Raw genomic sequence first — 26,037 nt, 5'->3', positions numbered from 1 at the left:
ATTCGATAACTTGTTTATTTTGGCATTAATCGCGAAAAACGCATATTAGAACAAAGCCAATGATATTCTGAATGTATGAAAAAAACTCCAATGGAAAATTCGAAACAGTTTATGATCTGGAAAGAAAACGGAATTTAGCACTTACAACCCATAACTCGCTTATTAGACCACTTAAAAATTTCAGTTGCCACTTTTTCTCACTCTTATCTTAGCTAACAATGTAGAACATTTTATGTGATCAAATTAATCCCATATATCATAAATTTATTATAAAAAACAAGTTTCACAAGAATAATAAGGGATTAAACTATGTGTTTCTTACACAAGTTCTACGTCAAGGAATATATTTATAGCCCCAAATAAGGAAGTGCAGATGGAAATAAAATTACAGTTCAACTTATCCATGGGATAGAACAAAGTATTTACATTATTCGATTGTTTGTGCAAAACCTTACAATTCTGTACTAATTGATAGATATATTGAGAACACAAAAATCCAAGACAAAGATTGAATTACCAGTGAATTTGATATGTTCATCTTGGCCTTGTTGTTGTTCTTCATCCTGAAGCAGAATAAGTTGAGAAACTCTGTGAGTGAAATACTAGTGCTTGATTACACCAACAAAAATCAAATTTAATCAACAATCAGAAAAGATGATCCACTATTGAATTTGACTTAGTTGATGCAGCGCATGAGTAGCATACATGAACTTCATACTAAATTATTTTCTTCTCCTTCGCTGCTCTCATTGATCAAGTTCCATGTTCCTGCGTTCAATTCCAGATATCATCCCACCTTTGATATTATCAGATGTAGAACGGCCAGTGGTTACAATGCTCCCCTGTTTAGGTCTCTTCGATTATACAATAGGCTTAATAATGCATTAGATTTTTTTGATTCAGACAGTGTGTTCAGGCGGGACTTGAATAACATTTATGTTTGTTGAGTTTTGTCTTTTTTTTTCTTTCCTATGTATTACATAATATATTAGTGTTTTTATTTATAAGTTTCATATTTGCAAAGTTTCCATAATTCTCTTTTCTTTGTTTCTTTTCTTCTTGAATTCTTCAGTATTAGTTACATACTTAGTTCTTCTTCTTTTATCTGCTATACTGTAAGTTTCATATTTGCAAGGTTTTCTATTATTTTTTTTGTATTTTGTTTTTTTCTAAAACTCAATAGTATATTAGCCAAGTTATTCTATTTTCATTTTAATGTATTGTATTTTCAAATTGTATGCTCAATGTGTGTTATGAGGGCAATAATGAGATTCAGTTCCTGGTGCCCTCAAATATGTAAATTTTCAAATAAATAAATAAATAGTGATTATAAGAGGGTCATTTTTTCAACCTCCGATCACATATTATCATAATACGTAGGGGGCGACTTTCACAGAGCTGAGAAGCTTGTCACCCCCACCAAACGCCCTGTGATCGGTGCGTCGAGTTACAGACCCACAAACATGGCCGCCTCACTTGAGTCTGCCGCCAAGTGCTAGTTACGATCATCCAACAACTACGGTTCTGACTAGGTCTACATTTTACGAACTACGAACTGAACGAGGAAGACCAGGTGATTTCTTTTTCATCACAGAACCAGTACTTCTAAACGCTGCAACCTATCGGGGTGGAGTATTTCGATCAGGCACTGCACCACTTTAACTCTAAAATATTGACGGAAAAGCGTTTCACTGAAACTATAAATTCTTTGTTTCTAAAAAAAAATCTGCTCGACAACGAACACACCATGTTATACATTTCAACGCTCCATATCGACTGAAACGCCAACATTCGTTCAAGGGCAATACCCCCTCCCGTCACCGAGTACTACCGGTTCGAAAAACATGCGTTTCCTCTGCACCACCTTGTACAAAAATGACCATGCAGTTACTGCCCTAATAAATATCAATATTACCCAGAGAAAAACAATGGAATTACCACTGAAAAAGTAATATTAGTTGGGCAAGTAGTCAACTAAAATTTAAAAGACAAGTAACAGTCAGTCCCGATTACCTAAAAAGTCGTCGTCATATCTCATAATCATCCTTTCACTTATTACCCACGCACAAGCCTAAAAGCTTATGTGGGCATCACAATCAGTATTATTATCATCATTATATTATTTAAAGAACAATCCATTGCATAATATGATATGTTGATCATGCAATTACTACACTCACAAGTCAAATTTGGAACACAAATAATATATTCTAAGAAATAATAAATTTGAACGCACAATTAAATATTAAGGTGCGTACAGATTTACGCGCCGCGAACAAGAGCGATTCACTTTTAATCAGCTGATGCCAAGCTTTTTATAACTGTATCTTACCGTTTCTGTAAAAGTACAGATATAGTCAGCTGATTAAAATTGAATTGCTCATGTTCGCGGCGCGTATATCTGTACGCACCTTAAGATAACGACCATGCAGTTAATGAACTAATAAGTATTACACTATTTGAAATGCCAGTTAAATTTGAGAAACTGAAAATAGGTTAGGTACTCACATGCCAAATTTCGAACAAAAAAATTTTATTCTAAGAAGTAATAAATTTGAACGCACTTTTCAATATTAGATGGAGTTACTGAACCATATAATAATATCATAGAGAAACGATAGCATAAGTAGATATCCCATGGAATTTATGTTCGCAACTCTTACTGTTATCTCAGTCGATTACTGTCGATTATTGTCAATTTTTACTGTTTTGTTGGGGTGATATAGTATGAACGGCACAATATGAGAGACTACCAGTGTCACACAGCTTCACGGGAAAGAATTACATGGACTATTGGCTTGAGATAACAGTAAAAGTTGCGACATAAACGCCCTATACCATGGGATATCTACTTATGCTATCGTTTCTCTATGATATCAAGTGACCTGGCTGCCTGAGGTCAGGTGTTAGAGTTTTCAGGTCAATTACTGAACTAATAAGTACTACACAGTTTAAAATGCAAGTAATGTTTTTGAAGTAAAAGTAGGTTGGTTTGTTGTTGAACTTACAGTGAATTCATCTTCACTTTCTCCCTCTCCCTCACTGATCACTCCAGGGTCGGCGTCACCAGGGACTTGTCTTGACATACCAGTTCCGATGCTAATCTCATCGAGACCATCGGCATCATTATGTTTTGGACTTTTTACTTTCTTTCCTGAAATATTTCAAATCAAAAGAATAGATTTTAGGGCCGTACGTCTACAGTACAAGCTTTACAAAACTAGAATCGTCGAGCGTTTGCAAATGCAATCAAAATAAACTTGCCAATCCGATGAAGTAATTCAGCTAATTCATAGTTTGTAAAAAATATTAATAAGTCATCCATTAGAAATATAGTTGAATGGATAGAATCTGTAAAAAATGGATCAATCTTCATTATTGATCTTTTAATCTTTTGTCACCTCCATATAGATTTCAGTTTCAATTTAGGTTTTTTCCTATTGCTATATTATTTTTTTAATCATTCAGAACTACACAAGTACGACAGGCTTACGCCCAAAACGGTTTCAATTCTAATTTTTACAACAGTCCAAATGTAGCTAGGTTATGTGTCACTTCAACATTCTTCAATTACACACTCAATTTGTAATTCAAAACACACAAAAATCATTTTTAAATTAAAAAATAATATCTATAACAAAGCAGCACTTTGTTTGATTTTTCCAATGTTGATCCATCTACGAAATAATTCATTAATTGTTTGAGTTAAGATTCCTAAGATTGATGCTCGTTGCAGCATCACACAAACCTCTGGTTTTGCTGGCAACGTCTATAAGATTATGTTGAGAAAAATATATTTATTTCATGTTTATGTTTCAATCAAGTATTTTAATTACACACAATACCACGCTAATAAAGTTAACTTCTAACTCAGCCCTTTAAACGCCGTCAAGCCAAAACATATATTTTTTTCTATCTTTAGTTTCAATATTTATCATTACAGGCTAATATACTTTGTTATTATTCTTTTAAATTTCATTATTATTCATAGTTTTTGATTTCTTTTATTATTGCTAGTGTTTTGCTTTCTGTCTGATAATTTGCGACTCCTCCCTGCACGCGGACATATCATCCATGCAGGGACAATATTCATGTAATCCATAACAATGTTATATTTTGTAAATCTGTCATATTTTATGAATAAATTAATTTGAATTTGAATATTGCTTTTCTTCTAAAAATTATGAAGTATTATGGGGAATAAATATTTGAATTTTGAATAATTTTTACCATTTCACCAGATGAGGTAGAAATTATCGATCATTATAAATTTAATTAGATTATATCTTTTCGCCACACTGCACAGAAAGCAGCTGTTTTCCAGTCCCTACGTAGATCTGAAAGACATTGTTTGCAGCCGATTCTCGTCTGACGTCAGAACAGGTTTCTTTCCGGCCTAAGCCGGAAAGAGTACCCTTTCCAGCCGCTAACATGGAACTAAGAAAGGTGATAAAAAACAGCTGATCAAAAAACTTTTCATTATTTGTGTTCATTATTCAATGATTAAAACATTTATAATAATATCATCTTATTGTCATTTGAAATAATAAAAAAGTATAAACTCAACCTCCCTCATAATTGAACATCATATTTTAGGTTATTAGACAAATCAGAATAAAAAATAAAAATACTTGGACAATTTCCTGATATTCAGATTACCTCAGATTTGCTAGAGCTATATGACCTTCCACTTTTGCTTTCGGAAGTGCTTAATAAACAATTATACTCATATATATATATTGTTTATTTTTGAGTGTGGCAAAAAATAGTGTTCGCACCACGGGCAAAAATGTTTTTCCGGCTCTCAATCTTTTCTAGTCCGAGGCCTACCGATTTCGAGCCGGAAAAATCTCATTTTCTGCTCTAGGTGCGAAATATACTATTTCATTTATTTATTCAATAATGCCCAAACTATGGAAATATTTTATTGAAGATATTGATGAAATAATATACTAGTTCATGATAAAGCAACTGTGAGTATTTAATCCCTACTGTACATATAGAACTGTATAGCCTGCTTATATAACAGTAAGAACTGTTGAGGCTTATGCATGGCAGGATGCAGGAGACTGCGTAATATCCTGACTATGTAATTTGAGAGATTTGTATGGCTGCAACTCAAAACTTTTCCGGGCTGCAATAGTAATAGTCCAGTCAAGGAAAGGTTATAGAGGGAAAAGTTGGGAAGACCTCTTTTGACACCGCAGTTTTGTTTACGATGTAAACATATCAAAAGTCCCCACCCCTACCCCCTGTGCTAAGCGGGTGGGGGTGGTTTAAAGGTACCATTTTTTGGTTTCTCGCATAAAACTCAAAAACTATGTATCCTAAAGACTTGACTGTCATATAACAAATTAAAGCTCACATAATTTCCTACAATATTCATTCCACAACTTTTTTTATATCTCCTCTAGTTTTCGAGATATCCGCTCTTGAATGTGTGACATTTTTGAAAAAAAACACGTTTGCCACCAATTTTTTTCTATGTTTGCTCTTATAACTTTTTAAAAATCGACGGGGAAAATTCATGCTGACTATGAGCTTATAAGGCATAAAATTCTTTTCGATTTAATGTATAATTTCACGCTTTTACGAATTTCCCTACACCTTTTGCAACAGCTTTAGTGTTGAGTGTGAAATCTCCATTTTTGCAAGAATAGACCAATTGACAAAGGAATTTGAAGGGAAAGTTTTAAACACAATTTTTGACCTTGCAGCTTTTTTGAGACTAGTTAGGAGGAGAACATATCAAAAGTCCCCATTCCTAACTCATGTGCTAAGGGGATGAGGGTGTTTTAAAAGTTGCATTTTTGAGCGTTTTGCTTCCACGCTCATATCTTGGGAGCTGTGATGATTTCCAACCTCCGACAAAAGGAACCAAAAGAAGAAGATATAAATTACTTTGGATTTAGTACAGAGAATATAGTGATATGTTGTTTAATGCATTATCACATCTGAACCACCGAACTGAAATATCGCAAAAATATTTAAAAAGGGTACTTAAAATATTAAAGGGTATTTTAAATATTTTAAAAGGGTACTTGGATTTATAATTTCTATTTATATTGTAAGAATATTCTGAATTTATCGAGGATCAATAAATTTTAATGATTAATCAAATTCATTCAATTTGTCCTACAAATCCTATGTAAGAGAGCAATCCTATCAAATCGTCAGTGCATTGATGGAGCTAACGTGCCTGATTACAAGGTCATGATTTATTTTGACTATTTTCAATTATGAGAAAAATATTTAAAATAGTAAAACAACTCACCTATTTTACTTGCTAGTTTCTTCAAGCCCTTTCTTTTGTCCAGGCTACTGATGCTAATAAGACTTCCACCTGATGGAAAAAGAAAAAATAGATTAGGCTTAGTATAATCATGAATGATCACATGTAGAAAAATTAATTCCAAAAGCCCAACGTCCTAAAGCCCAAGTATTAAAAGAAGTGAAATTTCAAAACGTTTACTGATTCAAACAAGAACCATTAATTGTCATATTTGATATTCGCTAATGCAATAATTTATACACAATAGTATTTCATGCACAGTAGTTTACTTTTATATAAATAAACATTACAAAACAACATAACGTTTTTGGGCACAGAATAGTATATTTCGCACCTAGAGCAGAAAATGAGATTTTTCCAGCTCGTAATCGGTTTTCAAGTCCGAGGCCGTAGGCCGAGGACTAGAAAAGATTGAGAGCTGGAAAAAAATTTTTGCCCGTGGTGCGAACGATATTTTTCGCCACACTACAGGTATTGCTGACAGAATAAATAAAGAATACTCGTTAAGCTATCGTACCTATCTCTTGATTTTAGTGGTAGAAGATTTGCAGTCAGGATTTCAGATTCTTTTAAAATTTCACTTGGAATACCAGTCATCTTCAAGCATTTTTGAAAATTCGGAATGCACTAATCAACAATAAATAATTGAATAAAACTGGTTGCGAAGCGAATTAGTTTGATTCGAAACTGGAACTGAAATCATGGCGACTTCAGCTGATGATGAAAGTGGAAACTCGCCCGATCTAGCGGATGACTTATTAACTACTTCCATGAGCGGCTGGAAAGAGACAAATTTTTTGGCCTAGACCGGAAAAGAAACCCTTTTCTGACGTCGTCTGCAAACAAGGTCTTTCAGATCTACGTAGGGACTGGAAAACAGCTGCTTTCTGTGCAGTGTGGCGAAAAAATAGTTTCCTGACGATGACATAACATTAGATCACAAAGAAAATATTACATCATTTGTAGGTGTAACTAGATCAGTTATTAGGGAAATATTTTTAGTTCAGACTTCAGACAATAATACTTTGTCAATGTTTTGACTATTTGACTGAAGGCTAGAGTGAGTTCCACGTTATAATGGCATTATTTGATTAATATTGGTGTTGCTATCCTTGCCTATCATTCGACAAAGCAGATAGCGATATCTTTCTCTAGTTCCGCAAAGTTGCCAGAGAATCGGCAACGATGTTCTCCTATCTTTCTCCACTGCCATTACAACGTGCACCTTACTATAGCGCTGCCACCATCAGGTTTTAAGGGTCCTGGGCCCTTATAAATAAATGTAATGTATTAACTTTTTGGTGAACTCTTATTTATCTGAAAATTAAAAATCTTCTTTCAGCTCAATCGTTTGATTGGTTGGCAGCCTTCAATCTAAATCTGTCGATTGCTACTCTCTTCCATTGTTCATAGCTCATAGCACCCACATCCTTCGTCATTTGTCTGAGATACTGAAGTCAAGGCCTCCCAAGGCCCATTTGTCCATCTACGCCAACTAGTCTCCCAGACAGTAAAGCTCCTTTTAAAACCACATTCGAGGGGATTTACTGACGGCGTCAACTGAGCTCCTGAGGGAGGAGCCTTACTGATGGGGAGACTAGTTGTCGTCAGCGTCCGAGGAGCTTAGTTGTCGTCTACGGTGCCAACAACTAGTCCCCTCTGAACCAGTAGGGGATTGGCTGTCGGGGAGACTAGTTGACGCTAGCTTGCAAGGTGCTTGGTTGTCGTCACCGAACCCGACAACCAAGCTCCTCCCTCGCACGAAACTATTTTGTGAAAAATCACTATAAGGAAATTATTATCGCAGTTAAATAAAAAATTGATTTCCTGGAAAATTTAGATTTATGAACTTGGTGGATTCTCCTTGTATGCCCATAATCATATGATTCCACTTGTCAGCTGATTGATTATGAATAATTCTATAGCAATGGTTTACAAAACATCCCACGGCGTGGGTTGCTTTTCGTGGATAAGCGTGGGTCTACTTTGCGGCGGGCCTTAACTCTCGCTGCCACACAACCCTTTACATTTCATATTAGAAGAAAATACTGTATAAGAAAATCAAGATCAACTTTGATCAATCATAATTAATCAAAAGAGTATAGTTACAAATTAATGAATAGTTATTCAAAAGAGAACATTGACAGATCATTGTAGAATTATTCCTACAATTCACATTACATGGAAAAACAAAAATATAATAGTATAATAAAGTTTCCATCTGAAGTTTTGAATGCCATAAGTTGAAGACTAAACAGTAGATAAGAGTTTTGCTTGATGATATATGTTATATTCTATGCATACATGCAGGAATCACTTGCGAGACGTACAAACTCATTCTGAAACTGCTTGCCAATTCAATAAGGAACATTTCCAAGTCAGTTGAATTCGGAAAGAGAAATAGTTTATTTTTTAAATTTTATGTTTGCAGTGATAGAAGTGACAACTCCGACAAGCTTTTCTTCTAATAATCGAATTCATAGAATGTGTGAAACAGTATCTGTGATTGTACTACTTCCCCGCCCGCTTCAAGCTGGTTTCAATAGGGTATTAGCTGTCGAGGAGCTTAGTTGTCGGGTACGATCATGACAACCAGACCCCTCATAGGCCTATCCAGCAGGGGATCTACTGTCGGGGAGACTAGTTGTCGTGAGCGTGTGAGGAACTTAGTTGTCGCCGACAACTAGGCTCCTTCGTTCTAGTAGGGGATTTACTGTCGGGGAGACTAGTTGTCGTGAGCGTGTGAGGAGCTTAGTTGTCGCCGACAACTAGGCTCCTTCGTTCTAGTAGGGGATTTACTGTCGGGGAGACTAGTTGACGGCTATGGTATATTTTGCCAGGGGATTTACTCACGCCTGTGATCAAAATATTGAGGAGACTAGTTGTCAGGAAGACAGGTTGGCAGCGACCCCCATCTACTGTACCTTCCAGAATACTTAGCGCGAATGCGTTATGTCTTATTATTATGATTCCAATCCAAGAATGTCGTCTGTCCCTGAGAAAATTCAGAAGAGACCTCTTTTCCACCGCCCTTTGGAATACCTCCTAATTCGAGACTCTGTCAGTCCATTTTATTTTGAGCATTCGCCTCTAACACCACACTAAGCATTTAGAGTCTTTTCCTCAGCCTTATCAATAGTCCACGTTTCAGACCCATAGAGAGCTATACTCCAAATGCAACTCTTTATTAAAAATTGAAGTACCCTTTCTTAAAACCATTCTTAGGTAGCATGCTCACTGATTCTGACTCCTAAGAATGAAATTCTTGAATTCAAGGGTTTCATTCTTAGATAGCATGTTCACTGATTTTGATTCCTAAGAATGAAACTCTTGAATTTTGTGGAAAACCAGCAAAAAGTGTCAATAAGACAAGAGTACTTTTTGCTATCTATCTATCTATCCACCTCTCCCTTATCTTCCTTCCCCACCTTTTTTCCTCTTCTCCTCTTCACCCTTTCTCCCGCATGATGTGTTCTTCTTTGCTCTTGCAAAGCAAAGCTCTCTCTCTCTCTATCTAACTATTTATCATGAGTTTCCAGTCTAAAAATGACAATGGATGAATGAAAAATACTTACTGAAAACTTGAGACAGCTGGCCAACAGATGACTTGTGCTTATCTTTTTTAGTGAGATCAGCCAGGCTTCCAGACATCACCACGAATGCTACCTTCACTTCCAGTTCTCCACGCTCTTTTTTCTTGTCTTTTCCAGGTTTATCTTTCAGCTTATACCATCTAAAAAATAACGATAGATCATTACTACTCACTTCCAAAAATAATGAAGTAAATCAATTAGATTATATCTACATGAGAGAGGATATCAATGTATGCAGCTAAAACTGATGATTTGAAGAAGACTATTTCTGTATGATGACTGGAGGATTTTTGAGTACTTGTTTGGGAGGAGATTGCGACAGGTAGCTTCTTGAACATTGACCAGACGATTGACAATAATAACAATCAATATCATTCAATAATATTCTTTATTGATTCATACAATAAGAACATCATCAAAATGAAAGGGAGAGAAAAAATAGGGTAACCTCGTGCTATTCCTCTCACAAATTTAGATAAGGTTACACATAGTCCGAAATAAATCTTGTTCACTTCTTGACAGAATTGAAAGTAAGCTATGAGATCAACAGATGGTTGTCATGAGCCAGCGGTACATCGTTCGTCGAGAGCTCTATCACTGCAATGATTAAATTCCATATAATGTCAGCTTTCAATACATCAAGTGGTTCTTCAAGGCAGGAAATGAATGATCTAACTTAAGGTACTCATTCAATGGGAACAGACTCTGTTCATTGTGCAATAGGGAGGCGGAGGAGGATGTCCCGCATTTCATTGGAACATGTCCCATACTAGCCAGGATGTTCCGCATTTCATTGGAACATGTCCCATACTAGCCAGGATGTCCCACATTTCATTGGAAAATGTTCCATACTAGCCAGGATGTCCCGCATTTCATTGGAACATGCCCCATACTAGCCAGGATGTCCCATATTTCATTGGAAAATTTCCCATACTAGCCAGGATGTCCCGCATTTCATTGGAACATGCCCCATACTAGCCGGGATGTCCCACATTTCATTGGAAAATTTCCCATACTAGCCAGGATGTCCCGCATTTCATTGGAACATGTCCCATACTAGCCAGGATGTCCCACATTTCATTGGAAAATGTCCCATACTAGCCAGGATGTCCCGCATTTCATTGGAACATGTCCCATACTAGCCAAGTTCAGATGGCAACATTTTGGCAAGGCAACAGTGTCACGGGCAGAACTGGAGAACTAACTATTTTTAATCATTTTACATAATTCAACACTTAGGCCGGTTACAGAGCTCGACCGACCGTCAGTGTGTATGTACCATCCTGACCATACGCATCAATACATCAGTTTTTCTGACTCACAAAATGGACGCCTTTACAGATTGTTTAATTGCAGCTTATTATCTTCGTAAACAAAAGATTAAAAGACGTACATATCAAGTTCACCCAATGGTCGCCCAAAGAGCATTTCAAAGGGAATTTAGTACCATTATTTACACCATTGCTTGGGGATGAAGATACATTTTTTAACTACCTCAGAATGTCCATCAGAAATTTTGATGAGTTATTTCAACCATTGGGAATACTTGCAGTCACTTTGAGCTACGGATCAAATAAATTTAGATAATAATAATATATGATTTTTACAATAAACAATTTAGAAATGATTGAAGAAATGTATATAAAAACTCTGAATTCAAATATGACATCATTAATTGAATTCATTCATTATGCTATTCAATTCAATATCAGCTGTTTGTCGGGCAGAGGTCTCAGCACATTGGTTATGTTGCTATCAGTACAGCTCAGAAAGCTTCTATTTGCTTCAATAGCGCGTCAGACGACCGATGGAACGGATGCACACGAGCCCACCGAAGACCGATGGTCTTCTTACGCAGTGTAAAACACATGGTCCTGACTGTGCGCATGCGTGTTGTCAGCCCTGCTTTGTACGGATACATGGAAAAGACAAGCGCGACTGGCGTACGCACTGATGGTTGGTCGAGCTCTGTAACCGGGCTTAGGACCGTTTGCAAAGTGGACGCTTAACTGAATTCAGTCAGCTGTTGGCTTAAACTCAAAATGAATCACATTATATAACAAATGATATTTGATATAGATTAAATCCAGTTTAAGATGAAATTTAGTTTAAACTGGCACTAAGTAAGTCAAACCTAGTCTTGGTTTGAAGGTTTATAAAGGTCTCCTGAACAAAGATGACTGGCTGTAAATAGGTATTTATTCACTAACATTCCGGTGGGAGAAAGTCTTGAAAGAGCTGAGGAAATAATGAACGCCTCTATAAATGATCATACACTCAGAGAAGAACTGATAGGATTGATGAAGTTATGCACTCAGCATAATTATTTCAAATTTAACAATAGATTTTTTGAACAAAGAGAGGGGTTGGCAATGGGGTCACCCCTCTCACCACTCCTAGTTGAATTATTTATGGATAAGTTAGAAAGTAGAATCATTGAAAATAGTAATTTCAAAGATAAAATTGTTTACTGGTTTCGATATGTTGATGATATTATTTGCTTATGGAAAGGAAGTAACAGACAACTAGACAATTTTCTTTCCTATCTGAATGGATTACATCAGAGTATAAAATTCACTGTAGAGGTAGAACAGGATTGTGTATTAAATTTTCTAGATTCAAGAATAGATCATAGCACTGGTTTTCACAAGTTTTCTATTTTCAGAAAACCTACCCATACTGATGTTATCATTCCTCTTCATTCTTGTCATCCTATTTCTCACAAACTTGCTGCTTTCAATAGCATGGTCTATAGAGCACTAACAATACCTATGAGCCATCATGATTTTGATATTGAGATCACTAAAATTAAACAGATAGCTGTCACAAATGGGTATGAAGAAAGTATGGTGGACAGATTATTTAGTAAAATTAATAGACAAATTTCAATCAATTCTAGCTTTGTAGGCTCAAACTGTGAGGAGAAGACTTGGATAACAATCCCATATTCAGGCCTTGTATCTGATAAGATAGGTAGGGAATTGAAGAGGAATGGATTTCATGTTGCTTTCAAGACCAAACCGATTTTAAATAGTCTATTTAGCTGGAGTAAAGACAAAATTGATATTTGGGATAAAAGCGGGGTGTACAAACTTAAATGTGATGATTGTAATGCTTGTTATGTGGGTCAGACTGGTAGAAGTTTCAAAAGTAGAATTAAAGAACACATCAGAGATTGGAATAAACAAAATGGGGAATCTAACTTTGCAGAACATTTGATAACAAATAATCACAAGTTCACTGCTAAGGAGAATGTTGAGTTCCTGCATGTTAATAACAAAAGGCAGATCTTTGAATATTCTAGAGGCTTTAGAAATAACAAGAGTAATTAAGGAAAATTCCCAGTATAGTCTAAATGACCAGATTCATTTCAACCAATACAACACTACTAATTTAGTTTTATCATAAAATTGTAAGCATACATTAGTCAATAGTTTTTCCATTTACATATTTTGTTTTATTATCTTTCACACTTGTTTTCTTGGTTCTTATTTTGTACTGAAAGTAAATTTTATTATCATGGCGATTCTGTTGCTTAAGCCGCCATTTTGTCACACCGTTGAGTGGGAGGAGACTGTCTAGCTAGGCCAATGGCAGGCGTTCATGCCCTCGACCAATAGCAGTACTCGCCTACTAGTATAGATTCTGCTGCTCTTGTATTTAGTTTTAGTTTATCAGAGATTGACAATGGTGTAATAACCGAAACCGGTCTTTCTAATTATCAATAAATCAGTGGTTTTTTGACAATTTCTTAGTCTTTTTCATTCAATATGAATAATTGGGTGTCAGATAAGCGCTTGTAGTGGAGAGTTGTGATCTATTTAGCTCCGTGTTTAGTGTTCGATTTCAATTAATAAGAAGAAGTGAAAAAAATGTGCGAAGTTTGTTGAGTTAATGTACTGTGTACCTTTTGCATAAGTATCAGTTTTGGTTATTGAACAAGTAATAAGTTAAAGTCATTTCAATCTATAATATTCATAGTTGAGGTTAGGTTTTAGCTTGTTGAAACCAACTGAAGAAAGAGAATTGGACTTTGTACCGTACAATGCAGCCGTCGCCTACAGCAAGGTGAGAGAGGTGTTATCTCGTGAAATGTTTCTCCGTCGTTGTTTACGTTTGAAAGTATAGAATCTCTTATCATATCACTTACTGGTCATCCATCTGACGAGATTAGTTCATTGCTATAGGAAACTATTTAATCATTTTCCAAGCCAAATTGATCATTCATTCATCTACGAAATAATCACTCAATATGGAAGCAAAAGTGGATGAGATTCTTAATAAACTAAATAAATTAGACAGCTTAGAAGAGAAAATTGATAATATCTCAAGCAAATTCAATGAGGATTTGGAAAATCTCAAGAAAGAAGTAGAAGAGATGAAATCTCAAATGAAAATGGAGCGAGAACAAAAAGATAACTACTATAGAAGTAGGAATGTAATAATTTTCGGTGTAAGAGGTGTTACTAATTATTGGATTCTGAGAGAAGAGATAATTAGAATGTTAACTTATGTAGGTGTCGACATCAGAAATCATGATATAGATAAATTGAAACGACTGAACCCTACCAAAGATGATGGACCAATTAGAGTGACATTCACGTCGACTTAAACTAGGAATGAAGTACTGAAGAAAAAATTCAAGTTATCGAAAGAGAAAGACTTCGAACATGTAAGAATAAAGGAGGATCTGGACATCAACATTCGCGACATCAGGAAAGATCCGTTTATGATTGATTGCAAAAATCAATGGAAGAGGGTTTCTATGAAAAAGGATAAACTAATAGTAGAGGGAAAAATCTTCAGCCTCGAGAAATTGAATATCAATGATAAGAAGAGAATGGGAAGTGAGGAAAATTCTCCCATTGCGAAAGATAACTACAATCCTAACAACTTGAAAAACGACAACGCAAGACTAGTGAAGAAAAAGAACACCATGGAATCTTATATAACATCTAAAGGAAGAGACAGAAGAAATGAGGCGAACACACAGGAGCCATCTCGATCACAATAGCAATCACGAGTTGGAGCTACAGTAAGGAATATGGATAACAAAACGAAACACGTATTTAAGGATCTTGGGAAGGACATGATAACTATTGGAAAAAATGAACAGTTAGATATTAAACTATACACATACAATTGTAGATTTCTCAGGGAGAATTGGAGAGTTGAACAACTATTAGAAGAATTAGAGAGCGTGGAATGGGACATCATGGGACTCGCAGAAGTAAGAAGAGATGGCGAAATGTGTTTAATGATGGAAAATGATGTGATGCTGTATACAAATGGAAATGGACCATCAGCTGGAACAGGATTTTTGATAAATAATATATCGAAGAAGAAAATCATAAGCTTCAAGCAATACACTCACAGAATTTCTGTTATTATTTGGAAACTTCAAAATCACTTAAAGGGGAGAATGAAAATAATACAAGTGTACGCGCCAACATCAGCATCAACCGAAGAAGAAATTGAAGAGTTCTACGGAGATCTGGAAGAGGCTATGGAAAATGACTCATGCAGGTACAACATAATTATGGGTGATCTAAACGCAAAAATAGGGAAGAACGATGGAGAGAGATGTGTTGGAAAATATGGATACGGCGACAGGAACGAACGTGGAGAGCGACTGGTTGAATATGTTGAAGGCAAAAACATGTTTATAATGAACTCATTTTTCCAGAAAAATGAAGAAAGAAAATGGACTTGGGTGAGCCCAGATGGTGCAACAAGGAATGAAATAGATTTTTTTATCGTGGATAAGTGTATTGTTCAGGATGTGGATACAGAAGACAAAATAAATACCGGAAGTGATCATAGACCTGTAAGAATTGAGTTAAAAGTAAAAGAAAACCGAAGAAGATATCAGGAAAAAAGATTCACAAGACTAAGTACAGACGTTTTGAAAAGTTTAGCGTTTGAGGAGAAACTACAAATGAACTTGATTGAAGAAACGATTGATGAATTCGATGATTTAGAGATGCTTACAAACAAATTGACAAACGCTCTTAGAAAAACAAGACAAATGCTAGGCAAAGAAAAAGAGAACAAGAAAAGGAAATTACCAAGGGCAATAAGTAAATTACTGGAGAAAAGAAGGAAATTGAAACGATTTGGAAGAGAAAAGATTGAATTCAGCGAAACCTCAAAGCTTATAAGGAGAAAATGGACAAACAGGAGGAAAATATCTGATTTGGAAGAGACTATCAAGCTCGGCAATAGCATCAAGCAATTCAATAGGCTACAGCAACTTGGTAGAAACACGATGATTGCTATGGAGAATGAAGGTGGAATCGAAGTGAGAGAAATAGAAGGAATCATGTGTGATTTTTATCAGAAGCTCTACCGGCATGGCCGATGGATGTGAAGAGGATGTTTTTGGTTGAGGAAGTGAAGAACAGCAGAGGAACGAAGATGAAGAATACCCGCCTATTATGAAAATCGAGGTGAAGCGAGCAGTTGATCGCCTAAAGGAAGGGAAAGCAGGCGGCCCGGATGGAATCACCAACCAACACCTGAAAGCAGGCGGAAATGCTGTCATCGAAATATTGACAAAGCTATACAATACATGTCTCAGGTGCGCCAGAATTCCAGAAATATGGTTAACAGCCAGCCTGATACTGCTTTTCAAGAAAGGTGATAGCAAGGAAATTAAGAACTATCGGCCGATAAGTCTTCTATCCAGTATATATAAAGTATTTATATCGGTTATAACGCATCGGATAGACAATTACCTTACTGAATCAACTTCTGTCGATCAAACTGGCTTCAAAAAGAACTTCTCAACCCTGGACAACATACTTGTATTGCTGGAGCTGATAAGGAACTCGAAAGACTATAAATTCCCTCTGGTTCTGCTATTTATAGATTTTGAGAAAGCGTTCGACAGTGTCACAACAAAATCCGTATTAGAAACACTCTCTGGACTTGGTATAAATGGGAAATATCTAGATTTATTCAAGTTCATCTATGACAGAATGAAAATCGAGTTTAAATTGAGAGGAAAAGGAAAAGTCGTGGAAGTGAGAAGAGGATTAAGGCAAGGTGACATTCCATCAGCCAAAATATTCAACGCACTCCTTGAAACATGCTTCAGAAATCTGAATTGGAATGAGAGTGGAATAAATGTCAATGGTAGAAAATTGAACACCTTGAAATTTGCAGATGATGTTGTGCTAATTGGAAGTAGCACAGAAGAAGTTCGCTACATTGATACCTCCCTCGCGTTCGCTACCTTTCAGCCTGCCGCTCTGCTCTGCTCCCCACGCCACGCATCAACCAAATGAGTGGTTGACCCACCCGCCACCAGGGTGCGCCTCAGTCGCCGCCACCCGTTCCTGCGTTTCTATTGGCCGAGCACCGCCGGCCAATAGCAGCGCAGGTGAACTCGGGGACTGTGAATAAAAGGGGGCTACTCAGCTACCCTCGAGCACTTGCTCACTAGCAGCCTTCCACTGAAGAGCCAGAAGAGACCACCAGCCGAGACCACTACCAGAGACCACTACCAGCCGAGACCACTACCGAGACCAGGAGCAGAGCAGCGAGCAGGCCAATGAGGGAACCACGGCGAGACTAACCGCAACCTGAGGTGTCTTCCTTGTCTACTACCCAGCCGATGCCTAGGAGGAACCGAGCCGGCTGCTGAATCCAGAAGAGGAGGGCCCTACGTCGGCTTCGCCAGGTGGAGGAGAGGCTGAGGCTGTACACCGCCGCGTCAGCTGCGCCCCAAGACTTAGCGCCCCAGCCTAACTGGCGCGCGGTTCTGGATGCGCGGGTTGGGTGCCAAACCGACATCGGAGTGTGTGCAGCGGAAGCCTACGACCCTGCCTGCCCGGGGTTTGACCGAAGGCCCCTTCTAAACGAGGAAGTGGTCGAGGAGGTCCTCCCGGCGGAGATTCGGCACGACCTCTGGCTAGTAGATCACCCGGTCAGCCCTCTCCGTAGCCCGGGTAAACCAGAGTGGAGACTGCGAACCATTGACTTGAGCCCCTGCCGGCCTGCTCTCGCACCAGACGGACCTGCCCGGGACCCTCGCGCGGCGTGGTATCGCGCCAGTCAACGACTACTAAACATCTAGCCTGCCTTGGTCCCTTTTAGGGCCACCAGCAACAAACTTGGCCCCTTTTCAGGGCCACCAAAAGCCATTTTTTTCAGACAGTGGTAACAAACCCCTCGCTCGACCCGACTGACTAGCCCAATTGATGAACGAGCCACTCCTTCCACCATATCAATTATTGGCGCCTGCCAACGTGGGGCCACTCACTGTATGGAGATACAGTAACCCGTTACCACTGTCAAAACTTTTTTTTCAAACAAAATGTCAACCTAAATTTTCAACTAAATGTATGTCTTAAATTTTTCATCTAAATGTATGTCTTGAATTTTTCACACAAAAAATTCAAACTTATTTTCTTTCAACAAAATGTGTCTCTGAATCTTTCAATTCAGAATACCTGTCTGGGAACAGGCAATTTCCCAGTGGCGCCCATAACACCTGAACATGGTAGCGACTAGAACCGGAGCCGGAGACAGTGGAGATACGACCACCGAAGATTCGATGCAGTCAACCAGCCAGCACACCGAGTCTACATTCGCCGGCTGGCCTGCACAGACCACCGGTCAAACCGACAGCAGCACGACGCAGCCGCCCGCTTCCACCAGCGAAACCGGGGCAACGCAGCCACCCGCCTTCACCAGCGAGCCCGCTCGACCAACCACCCTGCAACCCAGCGCGCTGACCGTCAACCTGCCTGCTCCACCGTCAACCTCTAGTCACGCCACTACCGCAACCAGCAACATGGCCAACTTACCGGCTCCAGCCGTCAGCTACACCGGCAACCTCAGCCAGCTGACCAGCATAGCGACCCTGTTACCGTTCTTCCGCGGCAAGCTCCATGAAGACCCCATCACCTTCATGCGACAGTGCACCGAGCTGCTACAGGGTCACCACATTCCCAGCTATACCTGGGTCATGCTTCTAAAAGCGCAACTACAAGACGACGCCGCCGCCTGGTGGAGAGACTACGGAGAATTCGTCACCACCTGGGAACAGTTCCGTGACCGACTTCAGGCCCGTTTCTCGGGAGCCCATAAAATCGCAACCGCTCACACGGAATTTTATGGCACCACCCACAAACCGAACCAGCCAGTGGAGCGATTCATCCGTCAGAAGCTCCAACTACAGCAGCGCTTAGGAACCAACCTGGCTGAAGACGAGGTGATCGCCCTGCTCATCGGTCAGCTGAGTTCCGAGCTTCGCACCCTAGTTCGAGCTGCTCGTCCCACGAACTATGAAGAGCTGATCATAATCGCCAACGACCTGGAAACCGACCTCAACAGTCGACCAAAATATAAGCCGCCTCAACCTACGGCACCCGCAGGGCCATCCCATCGAGAGCCGCCGACGAGGTTCAACTACAACCAGCTTCCTCAGTGTCATTACTGCCCGGCCAAGCATTTTCATCGCGACTGCCCAGAACTCGCGAAGAAACGGCAGGGAAACGGCGATACTGGAGAGACTCGGACTCCACCCCTCCAGCACAGAAAGTAGGAGTCCACTACACTAACGATGAGGTGCAAGACCCGCAGCGCCAGCCTCGCAGGTCACCACCCCAACTACAAGCGATAACCGTCACCGAACCGGCCAGCGTCACCAAGCCTCCTTCCAACGTCACCGAAGACCCCTCGCTCTTCTCGGCTGACGGAGACTCTCCACGGTACCTAGCAGCCGCACCTCCACGGGCTATCAAGAATGACCCAGTACCAGTCGTCACCTGGGTCACCGTCTCACAACAGCAACCGCGTCCGGCACACCCTTGCGCGTCAACCACCCAGCCGTCACTCATGACCGTCTCACTCACAACGGATCGATCGCCTACCTGTCACGCCACCGTAGACCCTGCTAGCGTCGCTAAGTCTCCTTCCAATGTCACCGAAGACCCCTTGCTCTTCCCGGCTGACAGAGACTCTCCACAGCACCAAGCAGCCGCGCCTCTACTGGCCCGCGAGAGGACAGCATCACCAGCCGACGACGACCACCAGCCTGGGGAGGAACATGCAACTGTGACCCACACGCACCCGCCACCTACCGGGATCGCTGTCATGGACGGAGTCACCAACACTGCCCACGCCGCAGTCGACGACCAGGTCACCAACGCTGACCCAGCCGCATTCAGCCACCAGGTCACCAACACTGCCCCAGCCGCAGTCAGCCACCAGGTCACCAACACTGACCCAGCCGCCGTCAACCAGCCGGTCACCAACACTGCCCCAGCCGCAGTCAGCCACCAGGTCACCAACACTGCCCTGGCCGCAGTCACGGACAAGGTCACCAACACTGCCGCCCCAGTAGTCAACAACCACATCACCAGCCCTCCGCCCAGCCAAGCACGAAACCTAGCCGTGATCCAGATAGACGGACCGACTCTACCCCGGATCCCTGTCATCCTCGCGGGTAAACAACTACACGCTCTACTCGATTCAGCCGCAATGCACAACTTCGTGAGAGCTGCCCACCTCGACCACGGTACACGGATCCAACCGCTGAAGCTACCTGTACTGCTGGCCAACCGTCCCACTAGCTGCAAAACGGCCATACAAGGACATCTGGAACTCCAGATCCAACAGCACATTCAAAATATTCCCTTCCTAGGTCTACCTGACCTACGCGAAGACATCATCTTGGGACGACCATGGTTTCGGGAGAATAAGGCAGTGCTTGACTTTGAGCAAGACAGGCTAATCTACGGCAAGACGCAGCGAGATACGATCTTCTGGATAGCGCAACCACCAGTCTCAGTAGAGATGGACACTCACCTGGTTGACAAGTTACTAGAAGACACGCCCAGCGACCAGCACCGACGGTTAACAGTATTACTGCAACATCACGCAAATTTGTTCATGGAGCAGATGCCACCCTCCATCACCACGGCCGCCACCATGACAATTCAACTCAACAGCTCAGAAATACGCAGCCAGCGGCCTTACCGATACTCACGGGAGAAACTGCAAATTATCGAGTCCGAAGTTGCCGCCCTCAAGGAACGCAACCTGGTAAAAGCCAGTGATTCGCCTTACAACTCTCCAATCGTCGTTGTCCCCAAGAAGGACGGCACATCACGGTTCTGCATCGATTACCGATGGCTGAATTCCATCACCGTTCCAGCCACGGCACCGCAGATGACCCTACAGGACATCATTCGAAGCCTGGGAACTTCAAAAATATTCAGCTCACTCGACCTATGGATGGGATACTGACAGGTACCACTCGCACCCCAGTCTCGACCTTACACGGCCTTCACCACTCCCTACGGCGAAAAGCTACAATTTAAGGTAGTAAATACCCAGCTGCTTCCAATCCATGATGAACAAGGTACTGAGTGGATACGTCGACAAGTTCTGCTACGCTTATCTCGACGACATCATTGTGTACTCGGATACCTGGGAAGAACACTTACTCCACTTAGCCAAAGTGTTTGAACGGTTAAATCTATACAATCTCTCTGTCTCAGCAGCAAAATGCCAGATCGGCCGCAAGCAACTTGAATACCTCGGTCACATAATCACCTCCGAGGGCAACCAAGCAAAACCGCAGACTATCCTAGCTGTGACTTCTGCCCAACCACCCACCACCAGAAAGAAACTGCGAGAATTTCTCGGAGTAGTCGGCTGGCTACGAGAATTTTTACCCAACGCCGCTGACGTTTGTGCGCCTCTGTCTGAGCTACTTAGCACGAAGATGCGATGGAAATGGTCACCAACAGAAGAGACAGCTTTCCGCTGCCTACAAGCATTGACCGCCAACATCCAACCACTCTGTCGACCAGATTTCTCCAAGACCTTCATCCTACAGACAGACGCCAGCAAGGTCGGTATAGGGGCTGTCCTATACCAAGAAATCAACAATGACCGTAAGGTGATCGCATACGCCAGTGCCAAGCTGAACCACACGGAACAACAGTATCACAGTAACGAACAAGAGTGCCTTGCGGTTGTCTGGGCAATAAAGCGATATCGCCCTTACCTGGAAGGCAGGCCATTCATACTCCGTACCGACAATAAGGTGATTACCTGGTTACAAACTGCAAAGGACAGCCGCGCCAAACTCACTCGATGGGCCCTGCTCCTACAAGAATTTGACTTCACCCTAGAACACTGCCCGGGTAAAGAGAATCAGTTCGCCGACGCACTGTCACGGCAACCCGACAACGAAAAAGTTGAGGAGACCAGTCAACAACTAGAACGAGCCATGCCTCCTGACATCCTGCCAGTCACCAGTGAACCCGCTACGCTAGCAAGCATCGCAACCGAAACTGAACTGTTAGAAGAGATTCGGAAAGCACAGACACAGCCTCGTTACCAGATCGGCGACCAGGTGCTCACACGGAATCATCAACTCTCAAACAAGGCTCAGAAATTCCTCGCGGGCCTAGCACCCAGATGGAAGGGACCATATACGGTCGCCCACAACCAAGGAGCTGTCTACTGGATCACCCGTGACAATGAGACCATCAAGGTGTACGAGACTCAACTACGCCCGGCTCCAACCACCGTCCAGCAACATCTCTTGGAATAACAACCCACCTGTTGGGGGAGACCCTTCTGGTCTTATTTCTGTAATTATTGACCACAACCCACCTGTTGGGGGAGACCCTTCTGGTCTCACTTCTGTAAAATTATCGCCCAATGGCACTTTTGTATATTTTGTAAACATTGTATCTTGTTTTTTGCAATCAATAAATTCTCGCCGTGGCTACCTCAAACGGGGGGGGAATTGATACCTCCCTCGCGTTCGCTACCTTTCAGCCTGCCGCTCTGCTCTGCTCCCCACGCCACGCATCAACCAAATGAGTGGGTGACCCACCCGCCACCAGGGTGCGCCTCAGTCGCCGCCACCCGTTCCTGCGTTTCTATTGGCCGAGCACCGCCGGCCAATAGCAGCGCAGGTGAACTCGGGGACTGTGAATAAAAGGGGGCTACTCAGCTACCCTCGAGCACTTGCTCACTAGCAGCCTTCCACTGAAGAGCCAGAAGAGACCACCAGCCGAGACCACTACCAGCCGAGACCACTACCGAGACCAGGAGCAGAGCAGCGAGCAGGCCAATGAGGGAACCACGGCGAGACTAACCGCAACCTGAGGTGTCTTCCTTGTCTACTACCCAGCCGATGCCTAGGAGGAACCGAGCCGGCCGCCGAATCCAGAAGAGGAGGGCCCTACGTCGGCTTCGCCAGGTGGAGGAGAGGCTGAGGCTGTACACCGCCGCGCCAGCTGCGCCCCAAGACTTAGCGCCCCAGCCTAACTGGCGCGCGGTTCTGGATGCGCGGGTTGGGTGCCGAACCGACATCGGAGTGTGTGCAGCGGAAGCCTACGACCCTGCCTGCCCGGGGTTTGACCGAAGGCCCCTTCTAAACGAGGAAGTGGTCGAGGAGGTCCTCCCGGCGGAGATTCGGCACGACCTCTGGCTAGTAGATCACCCGGTCAGCCCTCTCCGTAGCCCGGGTAAACCAGAGTGGAGACTGCGAACCATTGACTTGAGCCCCTGCCGGCCTGCTCTCGCACCAGACGGACCTGCCCGGGACCCTCGCGCGGCGTGGTATCGCGCCAGTCAACGACTACTAAACATCTAGCCTGCCTTGGTCCCTTTTAGGGCCACCAGCAACAAACTTGGCCCCTTTTCAGGGCCACCAAAAGCCATTTTTTTCAGACAGTGGTAACAAACCCCTCGCTCGACCCGACTGACTAGCCCAATTGATGAACGAGCCACTCCTTCCGCCATATCAACATGCTGATGGACCTAATCGGAGAGACAAAGAAAATTGGACTGAAGGTGAACTTTAACAAGTCGAAAGTCATGACATTCAACTGCGAAGAAGAGAAAATAACACTGGAGGAAGAACTAATAGAAAATGTTAAAAATTTTATCTACTTGGGGCAGAAGATTGGAAGAGACAGTCAATGGGGAGAGATCACCTGGAGAGTTGCGTTGGGCTGGTCAATGTTCAATCGATTCAAGTACCTGTTTCGATCAAAAATCGACATGAGTAGGAAAATAAAATTATTCCAAATGTGCGTCATTTCAGTAATATTGTATGGTTGTGAAACTTGGACACTGAATGAGAAATTGATAAAGAAGTTTAGAACTACTGTGAGAGCGATGGAAAGGATAATGATTGGGGTGACAAGGAAGGACAGGAAAAGAAATACATGGGTCAGGAATGTGACGAAAATTGACGATATTGGCAGAACAATTGTAGAAAGAAAATGGAATTGGGCTGGCCATATAGTTCGAACAAGAGACGAAAGATGGACAAGAGGAATATTAGACTGGTACCCACGAACAAGGAAAAGGAGCAGAGGAAGACCGAATTACCGATGGGACGAGGAGTTCCGACGAGTATGCGGCGGAGCAACCTGGAAGAGAGTCGCACAAGAAAGACAGGAGTGGGAGAGGATGAAAAACGTCTTCAAGGAGGTCTGGTTCTACAGGGAATCAACGAAGGACACTCAATTAATCCTAGAAACAGGATACCCCAGCAGCTGCTGAATTGCCAATAATGAAAACAATAAAATATGTATGCAGAATGTAAATAATTTGTAAATTTTTGCAATAAAAGGGTTATTTATTTATTTATTATTTTATGAATAATTACCACAATATCAACTTCCCAACTACAAAAAAAAAAAAAATATAAGATATACTTAATTGGAATTTCAAGATAATTAAGTTATTATTTCTACTATTCAACACATTAAATGCATTGAATAACGTTCCATAGGTGTCTAAAAATGTAAAATTAATAGGTGGTTATTGGATGTTGGTAGGAGAAGAATTCTTGAATTTCAAAAATCCAACTATACTTCTTGATAAGTCTTGGGTAGTATTGCAAGCAGCGACAGCTGGAGATTGTTGTAATTCATTTCTTTTGTTCTAGGCATGACAGTGAGTTTTCTGTCCTCTCATTCATTTTTCTCTCTCTTTTGTTCTTCACATCATACTTCATTTTTCAATCTTTTACAAAATTCAATGTTTGTTTCCACAAATATTGCCATGTTTGTCATCATGTAAGCTTTTATGAATACATTGAACTATTTAGATTTGGGTTGGCAACACTGGTTGCAGTTGGGTTGGCAACACTGGTTGCAGTTGAACAGCAAGTAGTGAATTAGTTCTTGAATTGTATGTTAAATAGAGTGATATTAAGATCCTGAACAGGGTTTCTCTAGTGCTTGATGAGTGTCATATACATCATACTTCACGAATTACAGAGGCAAATCACTTTGGGGGACTCAGCCCGTGAGTAACGAACAATAAAGGCAACTCATAACCATTCTTGGTCACTAGCTTCTGTGTTCAGCCATTGTTTTCGGTTACATTTGGATGCATTACAGTTCTAATAGGATTGGACTTTGATCTTCGGTTGTGCCAACGGCCGAATTTAAAATTGACCTGTACTACGAGAAGAGACTGAATCAGAGCAAGGGATGCTTTGCGCATATTCCATACCTACAACGCCATCTAGGAATCAATAAGAGCAATATGAGTGCCAATGCTATCTGTTGTGAAATATAGGAAGATTAAGAACCGTTCCTTTAGCTACAGATAATAGCAACAGTCGAATTCTACAAAAACTACATCCCAGTCGTAGCTTGATAAACGGATGAGACTCTTATCGAGCTGTTATTATTGACAGTCTGTTTGTTATTATTCTCCATTGTTTATTATCTCTTCAGAAATTGTGTCACTTCGATTTCCGAATAATACTTTATCACTTGCCTGACCTAGTATAACAATTATCACCTCAGATGGATCCAGAAAAATTAAACGGTATTCTTGACAATTTCACAGCAAATTTAAAGGAGGAGCTAAAAATCGAAATTGATGAAAAACTTTATTTAATAACCGATAAAGTAGGAAATATGATGAAGGATCAACTAGTTAAGATAAATTCTACTTTGAATGAACAGAAAGAGAAAATATACCAGTTAGAAAAAAAGGTCAGAGAAAGAAGTCTTATCATTCACGGCGTGGAGAAGGACGATAGGAAGGATTTGCATGGCATAATTGTAGATCTGTTCAAAGAAAAGCTTAATGTTCAGATAGAAGATAAAGAGGTGGATTTCGTCAGGAGAATAGGGAAAAGTGTAGGAA

At 41.1% G+C, this 26,037-nt stretch overlaps 1 protein-coding gene across 5 annotated transcripts in view; it reads right to left on the bottom strand.

Annotated features, from left to right (window-relative positions):
* LOC111064042 (rab11 family-interacting protein 1) overlaps positions 1-26,037 on the bottom strand; it is a 66,016-nt gene that overhangs the window by 30,943 nt on the left and 9,036 nt on the right. For 3 of the 5 annotated variants that reach the window (XM_039442301.1, XM_039442299.1, XM_039442300.1), the window contains exons 5-8: positions 9,868-10,025; positions 6,275-6,343; positions 3,009-3,154; positions 518-563 (exon numbers count right to left, since the gene is read on the bottom strand). In XM_039442301.1, coding sequence (XP_039298235.1) covers positions 518-563; positions 3,009-3,154; positions 6,275-6,343; positions 9,868-10,025 — 419 coding nt within the window. The remainder of the gene's footprint in view (positions 1-517; positions 564-3,008; positions 3,155-6,274; positions 6,344-9,867; positions 10,026-26,037) is intronic. The other 2 variants (XM_039442302.1, XM_039442303.1) reach the window with 1 other exon arrangement.

Source organism: Nilaparvata lugens, chromosome X (assembly GCF_014356525.2).
Source record: "Nilaparvata lugens isolate BPH chromosome X, ASM1435652v1, whole genome shotgun sequence".
NCBI classification, from domain to species: Eukaryota; Metazoa; Arthropoda; class Insecta; order Hemiptera; family Delphacidae; genus Nilaparvata; species Nilaparvata lugens.
The sequence above is the reverse complement of the archived record's forward strand: the minus strand, read 5'-3'. Positions and strand labels throughout refer to the sequence as shown.